Raw genomic sequence first — 16,012 nt, 5'->3', positions numbered from 1 at the left:
CACATCAAAACATCTTTACAAATTAAAACACATCGTGATATTTTTAAGATTGCGATTTATTTGCTGCTCTGTCGACCGGATGTTTGATGGGAGAGAAGCGTCGGCTGTACTCGAGAAGCTTCGAGAGAGCGGCGGAAACCAGCCCAGCAGATTGGGCAGTTGCCAAAAAACAATCCTACACAAGAAGAATCGATCCAGAAAAATCGTGCAAAGAGAACCACCTTAGAGAAGCACACTCATGTTGGACAAATCGAAAAAAAAAAAAAAAAATTGCACGACCTGACCTTGAGAGAAAGAAAATTTGCTTTGGAAAATTCTGCGCTCCACCTCTCAAAGATTTCATGGTCCATTCTTATTTCAAGAACTGTTCACGTGTAAGTCTGGAACAGGACTTGTCTTGTGGTAATTCTAAACGACCATACACGCGAAACGTGTTCACAGCTAACCACGCGATGCATGATCGAACTCCAATCTACATCGTGAAAACTTGGTCACATGACGACGGTATATCAATATTCTAACATGGCTCCGAGAAACCACGCACGACGAACTAAGCGAAGGAGGGACTACTCGTAGTCTATTCCATATCCGATGGTGTTTTACTTGTATCCAAGTCCTCTGGAAATTGAGGGACAAAAGAAAATTTAAAAATTCGCGATTTTTGTCCTGAAAGTCTAGGAGCCATGTTAGAATACCGCTACGTTGTACATCGTACGTGATCGAGATTGATCGAATTCCACCCTCTCGCGTGAGAAACGTGTTCAATCGATCGAATTCCGCCGATACACGTGTCTGATGTTTACGTTCCGTGAATCACGTAAAACGACAATCTAGCCCCACCCCCTCCCCCCCCCCCCCCGAGGTACATGTCATGACCTGTTGACAAAATACGGCGAATGAAATATCTTCCGCGTTTGCTTACATGAGGGCGAATGAAATATCTTCCGCGTTTCATTTTATGAACTGAAAATTTTAAGGTTACCTAATTGATTAGGTACGGTATGCTATTTTAAGGGAAACTTCTGGAAAAATGAAAACGTGGGAGTAGTTTCAGGCTCGTTATACGGTTGCATGCGCTCGATCAATATCCTCTAAAGATGTGGGAAAAGATTGTCAGCAACATATTTTGAGAACTGAAATTTGCATACGGAAATTCCCACCCATCCACATTTTGTTAAGCGACAAGTTTCCTGCTGAGCTTATAAATGCTAAGAACGGTTTATTTCTGTCATGGCATGTGTTTGACATTTTATGTTGCAAACGAAACTTAAAAAAGATAAACACAGTGGAACGAGAACAGAAGAGTTTGCTAACTTAGTATTAAAGGAAACCAACAACAGTCCTATCAAATACTTTTCAAGGTCATTTATTTTAACAGCACATCGACATACTTTCAAATGATACATGTGATGGCGTGATAATTAATTTTTTTTTGCATAACTTTAGTACAAGTCGCTACTCTTTTATAGAATATTAACGAGTGAATACCATTAAGGAACAGAAATATTTACAGAACGGTAACTTTTTTTCTCCATATTACAGTATTAAGTTGGCTGTTTGGAAACTTCCAAATAGTTAAAGCATTAGAAATCTGTGCCCTGAAAACTGGCACAATAAGTTCACTTGAGGCCGCCGAGTTTCACAAACCGCCGCCCTCTTGTTCGTTAATTTGTACATTAACATTAAAGTTCAAAATCAAGCACATCGCACCTCTTCTTCATAGCGTGCAGTGAGATTGCGAGCCATAGTCGTGTACTCCAAAAATGTTTGAATCAATTCCGACATTTTTTGCTGCAGTTTAGGATCTGGAAGCTCGATGTTCCTGGATCCTGACAACAGTTCCGTTCGAAGTTTCTTCAGCAAAATAAACACATCGTACAAGGTTTTGGTTCCTTCGTCGAATTGAGGCATTTGCTCGCTCACGCTGTGGTCGCGGAGAAGACAGGGAAACAGCACCGCCTTTTCCAAGGATTCTACTTCATCAGCAAACTTCTTCAGAGCTCCAAGCAGGCAGTTTTCAGAATGAAACACTGTTTCACTTTCAAAGTCTTGGAAAGAAGGCAGCACATGATTTGGGCTGAGATTTTGCGTTGCATTCCTGATGTACCTTGCCAGTAAAGCGAGCTGATTTAAACGATGGCAGGAATCTTGTATTTCTCGCTCTAACGGGACATTGTTCGCTTCGTTTTCGGACGATGCTCCATGCCCAAGTGACAGCTTAATTCCTAACGCCTTGACCATGAAATAGAAGGCTCTCATGTTCATGTTGTTTTGCAGATACGAGTCTGCAGCACTCGCCGGCATCAAATCCTTTACGGGCAAGTCTATCAACTTCATAGGTATCAAGACTGTGTTATCCATCAGATCCACCGTCTTCAAGAACTGCTCCAGAACGGCAACGAACGAGTTCTCAACGGATTTAAAACGCCACAAAGACTCCATTCCTCTTCCTCGCTTGGTGAAGGCTTGTGAATCGTCGACAGGTGCAAATGGATGGTTTTCAAACTGTGTATGTCTCCAAACTCGAGTATTCCAGGTCGGGAACTAACTCCTTCGCTTCGTTGAAGTCAAACGGCGGTCAGAAATACTGAACGAATGAATTGTAAGTCGACAGCACGATTCTTATCGAAAGATGTTTCTTTGTTGTTATTCCCGAACGTGACATCGTGTTTTTCCGCGTGTCGTTGTTGTCGTATGACAGCCCCTGTTCACGTGCTCTACTCATGGAACTTCCGTGGGTTCATTTATATTCAAAACCTAAAGTCGGCTGATTTCCGTTGTTTTCAGTCGTTTCTCTCTCTAAACTCCTGTAGTTTCTAAAAAATAGTAAATCCAGAATTTTCTGAGGGGTTTGATGGTGGAAAATTGCTTTTTCTTCATGAATTCCTCGGTGTTTATTTCGATATTCGCCCGCACCTGAAGTTGCGTGATTGAAGCCGATACGCTCCTCAATTCTGATTGGCCCATAAAACAAAGTAGGTGGGCGTGTACAAGGCGTGAGGGTGGCGTGTTCTGTCACGCTTTACCAACTGTACTTTATCGTATCCAGATCTTCCTCAGGAAGAATCCGTTGCGTAATTAAAGATTAATAATTTTTTGCCAGTTACGTAGTAGCATGAACATTTTCAGACACAGGGTTTAGCGGGGGATTAAGATAGCTTTTAGGAACTAACTTCCATCAGCGACTCAATTCTCTGTCCAGTTCATTTAGTATATTACTTTGCAATGCTTATAAAATTCTTACTTCCTCATATGGAGACAAGAAACGGGACCAACATAGTGAAGTGTAAAAGAAAAAAACGTTTCTTGCAGAAAATTCTATACTATTGTCTTTTCCAATCGATGTCTGGCCAGAGTCTAGCGGTGTTAATTTAACAATAGCCCCATTCTTTCTATGGTTGTTTTGACTAACCTTTATTCAAATTCAATTGTCCAAGTAAAGTTGCGTAATGGCTCTCTTTTCTGGGATTGCACACCCAAGGAACCGTGGTATACGCACGTGAGTCTGGGCATCGAACAAGGTTTTTTCTGCTACCACTCGAGGGAGGCACTGGACTCTGTCCGCAAGTTAAACTTTAGTTTGGCAGCTTAACATCACCTGCGAAAAGTGGGTTTCTCACGTGTAACGGATTTTAGCTCGGGAAATTTTACCGGAGTAAATGAACAGTAACTTGATTCTTAATAGCCCAGGCTTTGTTTAGCGAAGGTCCAACGTACCCATATTGTAGGCTTCGAGGGAAACGTTCAAGGAAGTAAATTTCAGCGAGTAGGAAAAGGCTTCGTCGAGATTATTAAACGTGGACGACTAACAAGTTTTGCTCCCTCGTCAGTTACTCTTTCACAGATACGCTAAAGATTCACTCATTTGATGGTTTATTTAAATCTTTAAATACTGTAAGAAAAGCTTCCAAGGGATGCTACGATCAAACCATTTTCATGAGGCTCGGAAAACTTCTAAGATTTGGAAAATTAAAATGGTCAATACACGCTAGAAGAAGCGTATAATTACGTAAGACCAAGCATTCTGTTTAAGTAAATATTCATAAACAAGGTCGAAGGAGTCTCGACGGAGAGCTCACTTTCCACAGACGTCTCTACACGTGCCTGGTGCATGAATAATTAGCTTACAATGTAATAACACGCGCGCGCTCTACACGTGCACTTTATTTGGGGAACCTGGGAACCAACAAATACAAAGGGTTTTGTCTGGGGTCGGGCTAGCCGGTAGTCTTTTCCACGCTCTAGCTCGGTCAGTGGGGACGATCGAAAAGGCAGACGGGCGATCGGAAAAGCGGGCGGGTGGCGAGCGGGATCAGTGACGGGCGCACGCGATCCGGGAGAAGAAATGGCTTGAAAAGGAGAGGGCGGTGTCCCATCAGGCCCAGACCCCGCTCGTCGCCCACTCGCTCTTTCGATCATCCCTTTTATCTAGGACAAATTTCAGATAATTTTGGTTCAGTTAATTAACGTATACAACAACGTCTGTTAGAGAACAAAATTTAGGAGCAAATTAAAAATCTACAATATCCTTGACTTAAAACTTGTTACCCGGCTCTGTTATGCAAATTTAAAACTATGGTGATACAGTTCCTTTGGGCTTTGTGTATAAAGAGGCAAATAGTTTCTTTTATAATTTATTTTGAGTGGATTGAAAGTGGTACCATTCATGCCATTCAAGTCAAATGCTTAACCATTGGTAAGGTGTGACCGAAGAACAGCACTCCGGATAACAAAGGAGACTGTTTGATTTCGTTGCCATGGAACCTGTTTACTTTACAAGTTTTAAGACAATGAACCATTTCTTCTCGGTCCTTCCTGAAATTATTTCCTGCTAACGTTACGTGGTTTGTAATCTAGGTTAAAGTTTATAATCCACTGAAGCGATTAAAACTTCAAGGAAATTAAGCGACCTCAAAATATTAATTACTAGTAGGCTTCAATTTTGTTTTTCGCTTCTTATGATTTTTCCTCATGTTTACACTCCACTCTAAGGTGCTAAAACTATCCTCGATTAGAAAACGAAAAGGTGAACAAACATTTTAAATTAAAAACGTAGGTTTGCATGAATAACACTTTGCTTTTTTGTAACCGGCATTCAGACCGCAAGTACACAGCGGACATTCACAAAGGCACTGCTGCATAATCTTGGCGTAAATGAGCCTGGAGTTAATTTATGGAAAAAGGCACAGTCTCAACAGCTTTTGAATTGCTACCGAAAGTCATAGCACGCAAAAACTAATACAAAATTTGATCTTGCATCTGTACCGTTATATTAACTGGATCTTCATTGTAACCTATGGAGAGAAACTTTGTAATGATCAGAACATTGCTGAGTGGTTTGCATATTTTAATTGGGCACTTTTAAGTTTTCACCCTTAAATTTCTTAGCAACGCTGTTTTTTCGTACTACGTAGTATTGAACTTTTTAGTCTAAACGTTTCGTTCTTGTACGCAGCCGTGCATGTCATCAATTTGGTTTTGATTAGCATTCGATGTAGCCTGTTCCAGGCTCTCGGTCAATGGGGACGATCAAAAAAGCGGGCGTGCGACGGGCGACGTCTGGAAGAGAAAGGGAGAGATCAGGAGAAATTTGACAGTTTGACAAAAGAAACGGTTTTTTTTTTTCAAGTGGGCAGAATGAGGTTTTTAAAACAATGCTTACGGGCTCTCCCGCCCTCTCCCGTATCCCGCTCGTCGCCCGCCCGCTTCCACTGACCGAGAGCCTGGAACAGGATACATTCGATGACGTTTGTATCCAGTTTTCACGCATGAGAAGAGAAGGCACGATCTGTTCTGGTCTTTTGGTCAATAACTGTTGTACTGTAACGTCTGTAACCAGCAGAGGACTGAAAATCTACACAGTGGTTTTCTGGTTGGAAAAGGAGCCGAGTTGAGTCAAATTCACCACAAACAAACAAATTTAACAGTGGCCGACAGGAGGCCGTAGCCAGAAAAAAAAAAATGACTGAGACAAAGTTATTTGTTTGCCTCTTTTAATATTCATTTATTTGGCAGCAGTGTTTTACTTTTCCCGCTCAAAACAAAAAAACAAAACCGAAAAAAATGACTGAGGTAAGTGGCTCCGTCTGCCTGTTACCAGCTAAGGCCCTGGAAGAAAAAATTTAAAACAACCCTGATTTCATAAGTTTTCTCTCTTTCTCAATGAAATGTGACAAAAAGAAGAACCAGAGCCTCTCGGACCTGGGTAAAACTTAAAACTTCCTTGGTAAATATTTTTCCGAATTGAAAAATCTGAACTATCTTTCAAGACGTTCCGTCGATTTGGGAAATTTTCACCTCAGTCGTCTACATAGCGACTCCATCCTCTCTGTCTGCTCCCGATTGGTTCCGGCTTCTTACGCCACTGCCGTACCTGCTGGTGATCCTGGGTTGTCGTCCTCTTCTTCCTCTCTTTTTTGATGACCCCTCCCCCTCCCCACCCCCGATCTGGTGCCTAGTCCCTGGCAAATCCAAACATGTCGCATCCTTGTTTGACACCGCTATATATTTACTGAATGACAACAAACCAATCACACTTACCCCCTTTGGTCTTCTGCAGTACATTTTAAAACCTCTTTTCGTCACTTTACGACCTTCTCTGTGATGCAATACCTTCATAGGCCTTTACATGGTGGATGGACTCAAAAGCGTTCTCGAAATCGATTAAGTTCAGTTTTATAGCAGTGTCGATTGCCATTAGTTAGTCTGTTCGGTGATGCCATATAAGGAGGAAACAGTAAAACTAACACCCGCTGAAATCGCTTTGAAACAGCGCCAAAACGGCACGGAAACACAAGTAGAACACCGAAGAGGCAAAGTAAGTCGTTCTTATTCATTCCTCGGAATTTCTTTTTCCTTATTTGGAACTGTTATAAAACGATCGTTACATTCCCATACAGACTCTTATATTTACGCTGTGTTACCCAATAGTGGCTAATAAATTAAAGTGTTCAAGGCTCTTGAGGAGCCGAGAGATCTGTGATAGATCAACTTCTCATCTTCGTTAATGATTTAGTGGGTTTTGTCACATATCAAGGACAAATACATGTCGACCTATTCAATTCCTTTGAGTGAATCTGGGCACTGTTTTTTTTTTTCAATATATGCTTTAAATTCAATAATTATTAATATTTGGAGCTTACAGTTTATACACTGATTTTCAATTGTAAGGAGAAAATGTTGCAATATTATTCATAACATCATTCTTAGTAATATTTTCATGATATAAAGGATTGTTCATCCCATATATCTTGCTCTATTTCAGAATAGTCATCATTATTTTAATGTTTGGTAATGCCAGTCCAATATTTTCACTGATATTTTTATATATAAGAACCAGTTTTGTTCCAATATGCTTAATTAGCCTTTGCAGGCAAGCGTCAAGCCGCGCGAAAAATGGGGCGAGAACAAAGGAAAATCACCCCAACATCCCCCTCTCCGTAGTCCGTACCTCAATAGTCGCTCGACCAGCGGGCGGGAAACTCTCCGCTCAAGGGGGAACGCTTGCTACGCAGGCTAAATATGTTCAAAGCTGTTTCACAGATCCTTCTGGTTTGGGTTCTGGATGACTATTAAAGAATATTCTCCTGATGGTGCCACCATAATCTCGTACTTGCGTGAACGCACGCGCAGAAACTTCAGATCATTGAGAGGGTCGAGATCTCGAATGCAACTCCTTGCAAGGGTTGTTAAGTGCTGAAAATTGTGCGCGTAAACTTGAGTTGTGGCATTATCCATAGTTGTCTTGATCGCAATGCCTTGTGGGTTAAGTACAATGAGACCCAGGACGCCCGGGTGCGAGGTGATTCGTTTTAAAGTATCTTCAACCTCTCCAAGTCCTGCTGGTGTAGGTTCCATGTCGCAACGATAAGGTTAATTTTATCCTTCAAAGGCAAAAGAAATTAAATATTAAATACTCACGCCAGTCAGTTGGTTGATCGGTGGGTTGGGCAGTCGGTCGGACACACGATCGCATAGTCAGTCAGTCTGTCAGTCAGTGAGTCAGTCAGTATTAGTCATTCAGTCTGACAGACAGTCAGTCATCACAGTCATCCAGACATCCAGTACTTCCGTCAGTCAGACAATCAGACGGTCAGTCAATCAATCAGTCAGTCTGTAAGATAGTCAGTCAGTCTGTAAGACAGTCAGTCAGACCGTCAGACCGTCAACCAGTCAGACAGTCGGAGAGTCAGACAGTCGGACAATCAGACAGTCAGACCGTCCGACAGTCAGTTAGTAGGTCAGTGTCAGTCAATCAGTCAGTCAGTCAGTCAGTCCGTCAGTCAGTCAGTCAGTCGGAAAGTCTGTCAGTCAGTTAGTCAGACAGTCAATCTGACAGCAGCCAGTCAGTCACACATGTAAAGTTCTCGAGATGCTACACAGCCATGCAAAGCTCTCGAAAGGTTGTGTTACTCTCGCGCTTTCGAGATTCAAAATAGAATATTTTTGTTTGGCAATGCAAGAAGCGTTTCACGTCAATAGTTTTGTGGTTTCAGTGTGAAACTACTTGCTCAAGTCATGACAAGTTATTATATAAACTGCTTCATTCCAAGGATTAACAAACAAATTGATTCTTTCAGATTCTTTTTACTAGTTTTCTTTATGTTCAGTTAAGAATAAGATCCCACTTTTCTCAGTTCACTAGAAATGAGTAACCTACAAACTTATTTCGGAAAACTTGACATAACAAGCAATATAGGGATAGTAGCTCATAATTTTAAAACATTTTTTAAAACATATAGAATTTCATGAAGAATCTTTTTATAAATATATGCGTGACATAGAAAATCGCCTCGACATCTAAGGGAAAAATATATATAGTTTCACATACCTTCGATTTTAAAACCTGCAATATTCACGGAGAGAACCCCCGAGAGAGACCGTGCAGGCAATACAGAGAAATGTACATAAACTTAGTAACCGCGATTTGCCTCTAAGGTTTGATGCAAAGGGGCATTGATTTCTTACAAGTAAAACTTAACATATAGCAAGGGCGAGAGAGGGATTGTGTCTGAAGCGATTCAATGGTCTAATGAGTCGGTAGATTTATAACACAGGCATTACAAAGAAAACTAATTAAATAATCTGGTAATTATCGGAAAAATATTAAACTACAGGATTATCGGTTAGTCCATGATGCCTTCCCAGACCAGAGTGATAAAATGTTGCTTTTAACACATTGAAGTCAGCATTACTCGAACCAGAGAAAAGGCAAACAAACGCAGTATGGAGCAATTCTGAAGTCGACGATACTAAATTTCTAAATACTTCTGCTGAATAGGAAAAGTCCCATGTGTTTACTCAAGCACGCATTTGTTGCTCGTCACAGAACATCCAGATATTCTTTACTCACCAATCAAAAGGTCCCAGGTTAGCTTAACGAGAAGAAACTTCGAAGATGATATCTTGCACAGTGTCAAAACGAGGTTCCCAAAGACACGAATTACAAAATAATTCGCGTTGAAGGTCAAAGTGTTTGGGTTACCGCGATACGAGCAAAACACTGTATATTGAGACATTTATGGAATGTCAACTTGCGTGTTAATAATTCCTGCTTATTGATATTACGTCCGATTTGAAACAAAAGGTCAGCGGGTTTATTGGCTGTCTACGAAAACAGTTTAAGGCAAACATGCAGGATTATTAAAAGAGGTTTTATTACAAGGTCACGTATTTTAAGAGATTACATCAAACATTCTGAACATTCTAAGGTGGTTTACCTCAGAGCCATTGCCATTTTCGATTTGCCTCTGTTTCAAAACGAGTCCCCGTGCGAGCTTGCATGAAAATGGACGGTTCGGTGAACACATTTGTTATATGTCTCGCTAATTTTGACACAGACGCAAAACAAAACGCTATTTGAAAATGTTCTCTAACGCACTCTTTCGGGTTTTCAAGCCCAAGGAGCCGACACGCACGAGTTTTTTTATCGCGTTAGGAGAAAATGGCGAGCGAAAATATCAGGGCCGTACCTTGCTAAGCCCAGCCTTTTTTAAAAAAAAAAAACTCACTCCCCCACCAGGCCCCTGCCGTGGACACGATTGTTTTTGGTATTTCTCTCCAAAGAGGCAACTGTGAAAGTCATAAAAATTCACAAGGTTATCTTTCTACTCGGCACGTATATACCTTGGTTCCCTGTGGGATCAGTGAACGTTTATCATTTTAATTCATTCGTGCATTTTCTGTTGCCACGCTTCCTCCAGTAGCCACCTAACCACTCCATTACACAAACACACATAACCCACAATCCCTCACTTTGCTCTGACAACGACTAACGCTCGAAATATTAGCTGCACAAACTCGCCACGGGACTTCAAGTTGATTACATCACGCCTTCATGACGTGTCGGTTGCTTAGCAACTTCAGGTGGTATGGTACCCTAAAATATGGCGATGTTCATGAAAAGTTCAATTTCTTGGAAATACAAGACTTAAGACCCTTGAGGACTGGTCAAAAACATTTTGAAACGATCTTGCCGAATTTCCTTCCAGATGAGTGTGAAATTTAAGGAAAGTACACAGTGGTATAAGTTTTTTCACGTGGCAACGGCCATAGCAACGACTGTTTACTATAAGAACGTGACCAAAAATATAGATTATTTTTAACTTATATGAACGAAACTATTTAGAAAAAACTTTTAAGACATGCACAACTCGATTGGTATAATTATTTGTGAAAAGCTTTGCCTCAAATTGCCATCACAGGCTCATTCATTTCCCTTATGACAAGGAATATTTCTCACAACTGCGGTAACTTTTTACAAAATAGAACAACCATTGCACCCCCTCCCCCGAGATCCAATCTGCACCCCCCCCCCCACTATTTGTGGCTCGTTAAATGCTTAATACTTCTCAAAAGTTTACTTTTGTACCGACTGACTTCGCGCCAACATTTCTACTTTGCAAGGTTTTTAAAGTAGAATTTCTGAAACTTGGGCTCATCAAAGACCAATAGTGTCGTGATGATATAAACCAAAAAAATTGTAACATTTTAAGGTCTGTCACGTGACATGAGATGATTTGTCCACCGGGTGTGGTAAAAAATAAGGTTATTTCCAAATAAAGCTGTAAAAAGCACTGAAAATAAGAGTTAACTGTCAAAACTTAGGTTCATATCACAGAACAAAACAGAAACTTACATGATATGCTTATTTGACAGTCAATTCTTGTTTTGTAAAAGAGCAGGAAGTGTTGGCGTCAATACTATAAAACACTACTTCAAAAGGCTGTGGCTGGTTTCCATAGCAACCATTTTGAGTAAAACTCTAGAAATTTAATTTCTCTTCTTGAGTGCAATAGCACACAATTGATATTTCTTCACCATATTTAAACAAACTTTTTGGTCCATATTGAGGGTACCATACCACCTTAAGGTCGCTATCATCTAGTACAGTACGGCAGTGCGGGTGAACTCTGCCTAACACCTAGTTGTATTACCGACTCCTTTTTTTGTCCCGCACGCTGACTAGTTAAAAATCGTGTTTCAATTAAACAATTAGATTATGAGCTCGAGATTTCCATCACGTAATAGTTGACGACGAGGGCGCAGCCCTCGTCAACTATCACGCATAAAAATCGAGAGCGAATAATCTAATTTTTTAGGATAAATATACTAGTCGTTTAAAACTTTGTCTCACTCCTCTTCAGACACTTCGAAAACTCCAAGAAGCGGCCGTTAGTTTGTTAGCTAGGGCAGACTGCTACGCTACTATCTATCACAGAATGAATGGTGGGTAGCGTGGCCAATCAGACAACGGCATTCGTGATAGAACGCCAGTAGATTTATATTAAAACTCGATGAACACGGTACATGACTTCTATTTCTTAAATAATTTTACCCCCGACTCATACGGCCACTCAAACCAATTCTGTCAGTTACGTTCGTCTTTTCTATTGTTAATTTGGTCTGTACTGGTTGAAGTTTCAATTAACATTTATTCTTAAATGACATCCGCATTCCGGACGCCTATTAAAGATCAGTTGTTTAGAAGTGCAATTGTGATATATAAGACGTCACTCAGTTTAGACCAGTCGTGACCCTACCCTATTAATACAGACAAATTTTCATGACTCGTTACTGGTGACCGTATTACCAGGGCTCTACCGTACTTGTTTCCCTGGCCGACCAAGAAAACACCACATACACAAGAAGCGTTTTCTTCACTTGCATGTCTTTTATTATGTACACATAAAAATATAAGAAGCAACTTCTGCTATTGCCTTTTTACATAATAGTTAACAAATCTGACAACTTATGCTGTTGTGACGCACAAATCTATGAACAATTGTTACATCGTTAGACAAATGCCGTATTACATGCGTTACAGTTCATACAACTTCCACAAACAAAAAAAAAATTACAAAAACAAGTTATCTAACTGGCAACTTAACTATTTATAGTCCTAAGAAGACTACACACAATGTCGCGTAATTCGTCAAAAACAATACAAAACATTACGCAACATTCTGTAAAATTAGAGAACTACAATATTCAGTCTTTATGTCGACCGCGGGCGCGGTCAATGAGGAGATTATTTCCTAAGCCCAGAAATGACGACTCTAGAAGTCGATCACTGTCTGTGATTCACTTCATTCGAAGATTGAAGGTAATTTTGTGTTCCCTTTGTTTTGCGGCAACTCCTTCGTCTAATTAATACAACATACTTCGATCAATTCCTGTTCTTCTGGGGATCTGAAAATTTTCATTTCCAGTAATAATTAATTTATAACTTCTCCTGCATATGTCAAAACGTAATTTGACTCAATAGAAACTAATTCTTAATTCTAGAAACTTTACTGAGTCGGAGCCGAGAATAACTACAAGCATGATAAATTGGTGAATTAAAACCACACAGTTTCCTTGCACTGTGAAGAATTCACTATAACCAGGCTCTTTTTGGTGTAACTTGAAATATTTGTTGCTTACGAGTATTGACCGGCCCAAACTATGCCATAAGTTATTTAATGTGGGGTGCATGTCGGTCAGACGTAACAAAGCACAAAAAGAAAGGCTCCAGAAAGCGGTTTTCTGTTAAAGACAGAAAATACCAGCTGAATCGTTAGCAGTGTCTTAATACATTGAATAACGTCACAGCGAATCAAAATCTCGCGTGACCCTTGATAAGGCAAACAAACAGTTACCGCTCAAATTGCCAATTTGAAGACACCTACGGTTTATTCGTAAACCTGACGTGAAAGTCATTTTAACGACTGATCGTGTACCGCTTAAATGCAGTACCCTCAGAAGTGTCTACATGTTATAGGCCACGTAAATGGGATCCAATTGATCCCCTAGGAACCCGTCCCTCAAATGCATTCGTTGTTTCTCTCCACGAGAATTGATCGGCACCACACCAGGGTCTACCACCACTACCACCCCCACGATCAGCTGTTGTTCATTTAACACCGATGACGTCACAAGGGGAACGACGTCAAGTGCCTCGCTTTCCTCCGCGTCAAGTTCCACTACAACCACAAGCAGGTTAGTCCATGTGAACACCGCACTGGGGAGGGAGAGGAAGAAAAATACAAAAATAAATTAGTTTCACTCGTTGTGGCTACAAGGTACGGAATTACTCTGGTTTTCATATGGTTTGCATTTTTTCTCCTTCACTTATAGAAAGCTTTCACTCACGCGGCCAGCAGCCATGCACAAAAGAAAGCGTTTACATAAGGAAAAAGTTCAACTCCCACAGGATTGGTTTGGTACACCAACATGGCTGCCGTAACGTCATGTGAAAACACTATAAAAAACATGTTTAAATTTTCACGTGATACGAAATAACGCCTACAAAGGTTTGTTTTTCCAAATTATCGTTCGCGTGGCCGGAAAAGCATACTGTAACTCCAGTCAGTCCTTTTTCTGTTAAAGCAAATCCCAAGTGGCCATACGCACCAAAGGAATGCCCTCCAGGCTCATCCCATGAAAGTCCTAAATACTCTTTTTCTTTGGCCATCGTAGCTTGATAAGAAATAACACACAAACTGCGGTGATAAACATGGCTATAAAACGCATGTTAAAAAACAAAGTTCATTTACTTGACGTTTCGTATGTTTCAACATACATCTTCAGAAGTGACCGTTAGGAATAGAAGTAACAACTAAATTTCAATTTAAAATAAGTAACTAATTAACAATTACAATGACAGAAGCTGAGAAAAATTTTCATATCAACAATGCAAACTAATAAAGATAAAGCTTTTCGCTGCTTACATTATCATTTAGGGTGGGTTTTAATTCCCTTATTACCAGAGTCTCTTTTATCTTGCAATGTGTATCTGTCCGACCTATAGCTAATATATCAAAGTGCGCTTATCCCATCAAGTCTTTATTTCCCTACAAAGATAGGATCAACCGTTCCCAACTGTCAAAGGTTGGGAACGGTTGATCCTATCTTTGTAGGGAAATAAAGACTTGATGCGATAAGCGCACTTTGATATATTAGCTATAGGTCGGACAGATACACATTGCAAGATAAAAGAGACTCTGGTAATAAGGGAATTAAAACCCACCCTAAATGATAATGTAAGCAGCGAAAAGCTTTATTTTTATTAGTTTGCATTGTTGATATGAAAATTTTTCTCAGCTTCTGTCATTGTAATTGTTAATTAGTTACTTATTTTAAATTGAAATTTAGTTGTTACTTCTACTCCTAATGGTCACTTCTGAAGATGTATGTTGAAACATACGAAACGTCAAGTAAATGAACTTTGTTTTTTAACATGCGTTTTATTGCCATATTTATCACCGCAGTTTGTGTGTCATGTAAGTCCTGTTTTCAATTTTTTTCTCGCCAAGATGAGATCACCTGGAAATAATTACCCCACTCCCACTCGGGGACTGAAGAGTGGGGGACGGAGGTGTAGATGGGAAACGGAGGTGGGAGAGGAGAGGTAAGCACTAACCTTTCGCAGATTGCTCGGTGACATCTCGTGACTGTGTTCTCTATGTCTACTGGGTGATACCGCATACCACGTAGTATCATGGTCTCATCTAACGGGCCAACCACAAATAAGGCATCATGCCGAGCTGTGAAATACAAACGACATCGTCATGAGCGAGAGAAGCTGTTGAACTGCATAAGCAGCCACCCATAAACAGCGCAATAAACCTAGTCTGCGTGGCAACCGCTCGAGTGATTGTAGGGGAACAGGCACGCGCACTCAATTATTACTCGAACGCCTGCTAAAGCCTGGTTTTCACTAGCGACGCAAGCACAAGCGCAAGCACAAACGCAAACAAAATAATTCTTATTTCACCGTGAAAACGGCCTTGACGCAGGCATAAGCACAAGCACAAGGATCATAATTATTCCTTTTTCTTGTGCTTTCACTTACGGTTGCGTTTGGACTGCAACAAATGAAAACGAGATACCGCTCAGGTATAACACAACCACAAGGATATTTACCACACGTGGTTATGTTTGGCCAATGAAAACACTGGATCCAGATTACCTCGCGCCGAAACAGTTTTTCAAAATGGCGGAGGGTTCGGATAATTTTTCTTGAGCTTGTGTTTGCGTCGAATTTCGTTTTCACTTGGGTCATCCCTACTGCTTGCGCATGTGCTTGCCTCGCTAGAGAAAATCAGGCTTAAGTAAACGTTTACGTTGTAAACAACTAGTACAAATAAACCGCCCTTCTGATTTAAACAGGTCAAGTTTCAAGCAAGATGTCCTCCGTCAAGCAAGAAAACTCTATGGAACAACTAATTAAGTCGTTCAACCGCTAAATCATTCATGCAGTAGAACGCATCCCACCTCCATCGGTCTGAGTAAAATCGGTTCTTTTGATGAATCCCAGATACCCCGTTCGGGCATACGTTACTCCAGTCTCTCCCAGGCCCCCAGTGGTTAGTTTAGCGTTGAAGCGATCTTCTGTCTGGGAATCCTCGCCTGTCATGAAGTAACCGCTGCCATTGTGCGGGCTGTTGACCCAGATCTACAAAATTTGAAAAACAAAAATGCATGATGAAGTTAAGTACATAAATAGGTAACTTAATCATGATTTTCGTGC

At 40.6% G+C, this 16,012-nt stretch overlaps 3 protein-coding genes across 6 annotated transcripts in view; all 3 read right to left on the bottom strand.

Annotated features, from left to right (window-relative positions):
* Positions 1 to 1,350: 1,350 nt before the first annotated feature.
* LOC110051279 (uncharacterized) lies at positions 1,351 to 2,618 on the bottom strand. The gene has a single exon (XM_020757310.2). It carries the CDS (start codon positions 2,440 to 2,442, stop codon positions 1,696 to 1,698), a length of 747 nt encoding a protein of 248 aa, XP_020612969.1. The 5' UTR covers positions 2,443 to 2,618; the 3' UTR covers positions 1,351 to 1,695.
* A 4,767-nt stretch (positions 2,619 to 7,385) lies between these two features.
* On the bottom strand, positions 7,386 to 9,476 carry LOC110051256 (dynein light chain roadblock-type 2-like). The gene is made up of 2 exons (XM_089288337.1): positions 9,353 to 9,476; positions 7,386 to 7,883 (listed from the first exon to the last, which is right to left on the bottom strand). Exon 2 carries the CDS (start codon positions 7,855 to 7,857, stop codon positions 7,537 to 7,539), a length of 321 nt encoding a protein of 106 aa, XP_089144463.1. The 5' UTR covers positions 7,858 to 7,883; positions 9,353 to 9,476; the 3' UTR covers positions 7,386 to 7,536.
* A 2,676-nt stretch (positions 9,477 to 12,152) lies between these two features.
* LOC110051305 (disco-interacting protein 2 homolog B-like) overlaps positions 12,153 to 16,012 on the bottom strand; it is a 41,026-nt gene continuing 37,166 nt past the window's right edge. For all 4 annotated transcript variants that reach the window (XM_089288327.1, XM_089288328.1, XM_089288330.1 and 1 more), the window contains 3 exons: positions 15,757 to 15,937; positions 14,903 to 15,026; positions 12,153 to 13,501 (listed from right to left, as the gene is read on the bottom strand). In XM_089288327.1, the coding sequence (XP_089144453.1) occupies positions 13,249 to 13,501; positions 14,903 to 15,026; positions 15,757 to 15,937 (558 nt within the window). In that variant the 3' untranslated portion in view covers positions 12,153 to 13,248. The remainder of the gene's footprint in view (positions 13,502 to 14,902; positions 15,027 to 15,756; positions 15,938 to 16,012) is intronic.

The sequence above is a fragment of the Orbicella faveolata genome, unplaced genomic scaffold, assembly GCF_042242905.1.
Source record: "Orbicella faveolata isolate gen_17 unplaced genomic scaffold, um_ofav_v1 contig_15, whole genome shotgun sequence".
NCBI lineage: Eukaryota > Metazoa > Cnidaria > Anthozoa > Scleractinia > Merulinidae > Orbicella > Orbicella faveolata.
This window is presented reverse-complemented; position numbering and strand designations above follow the sequence as displayed.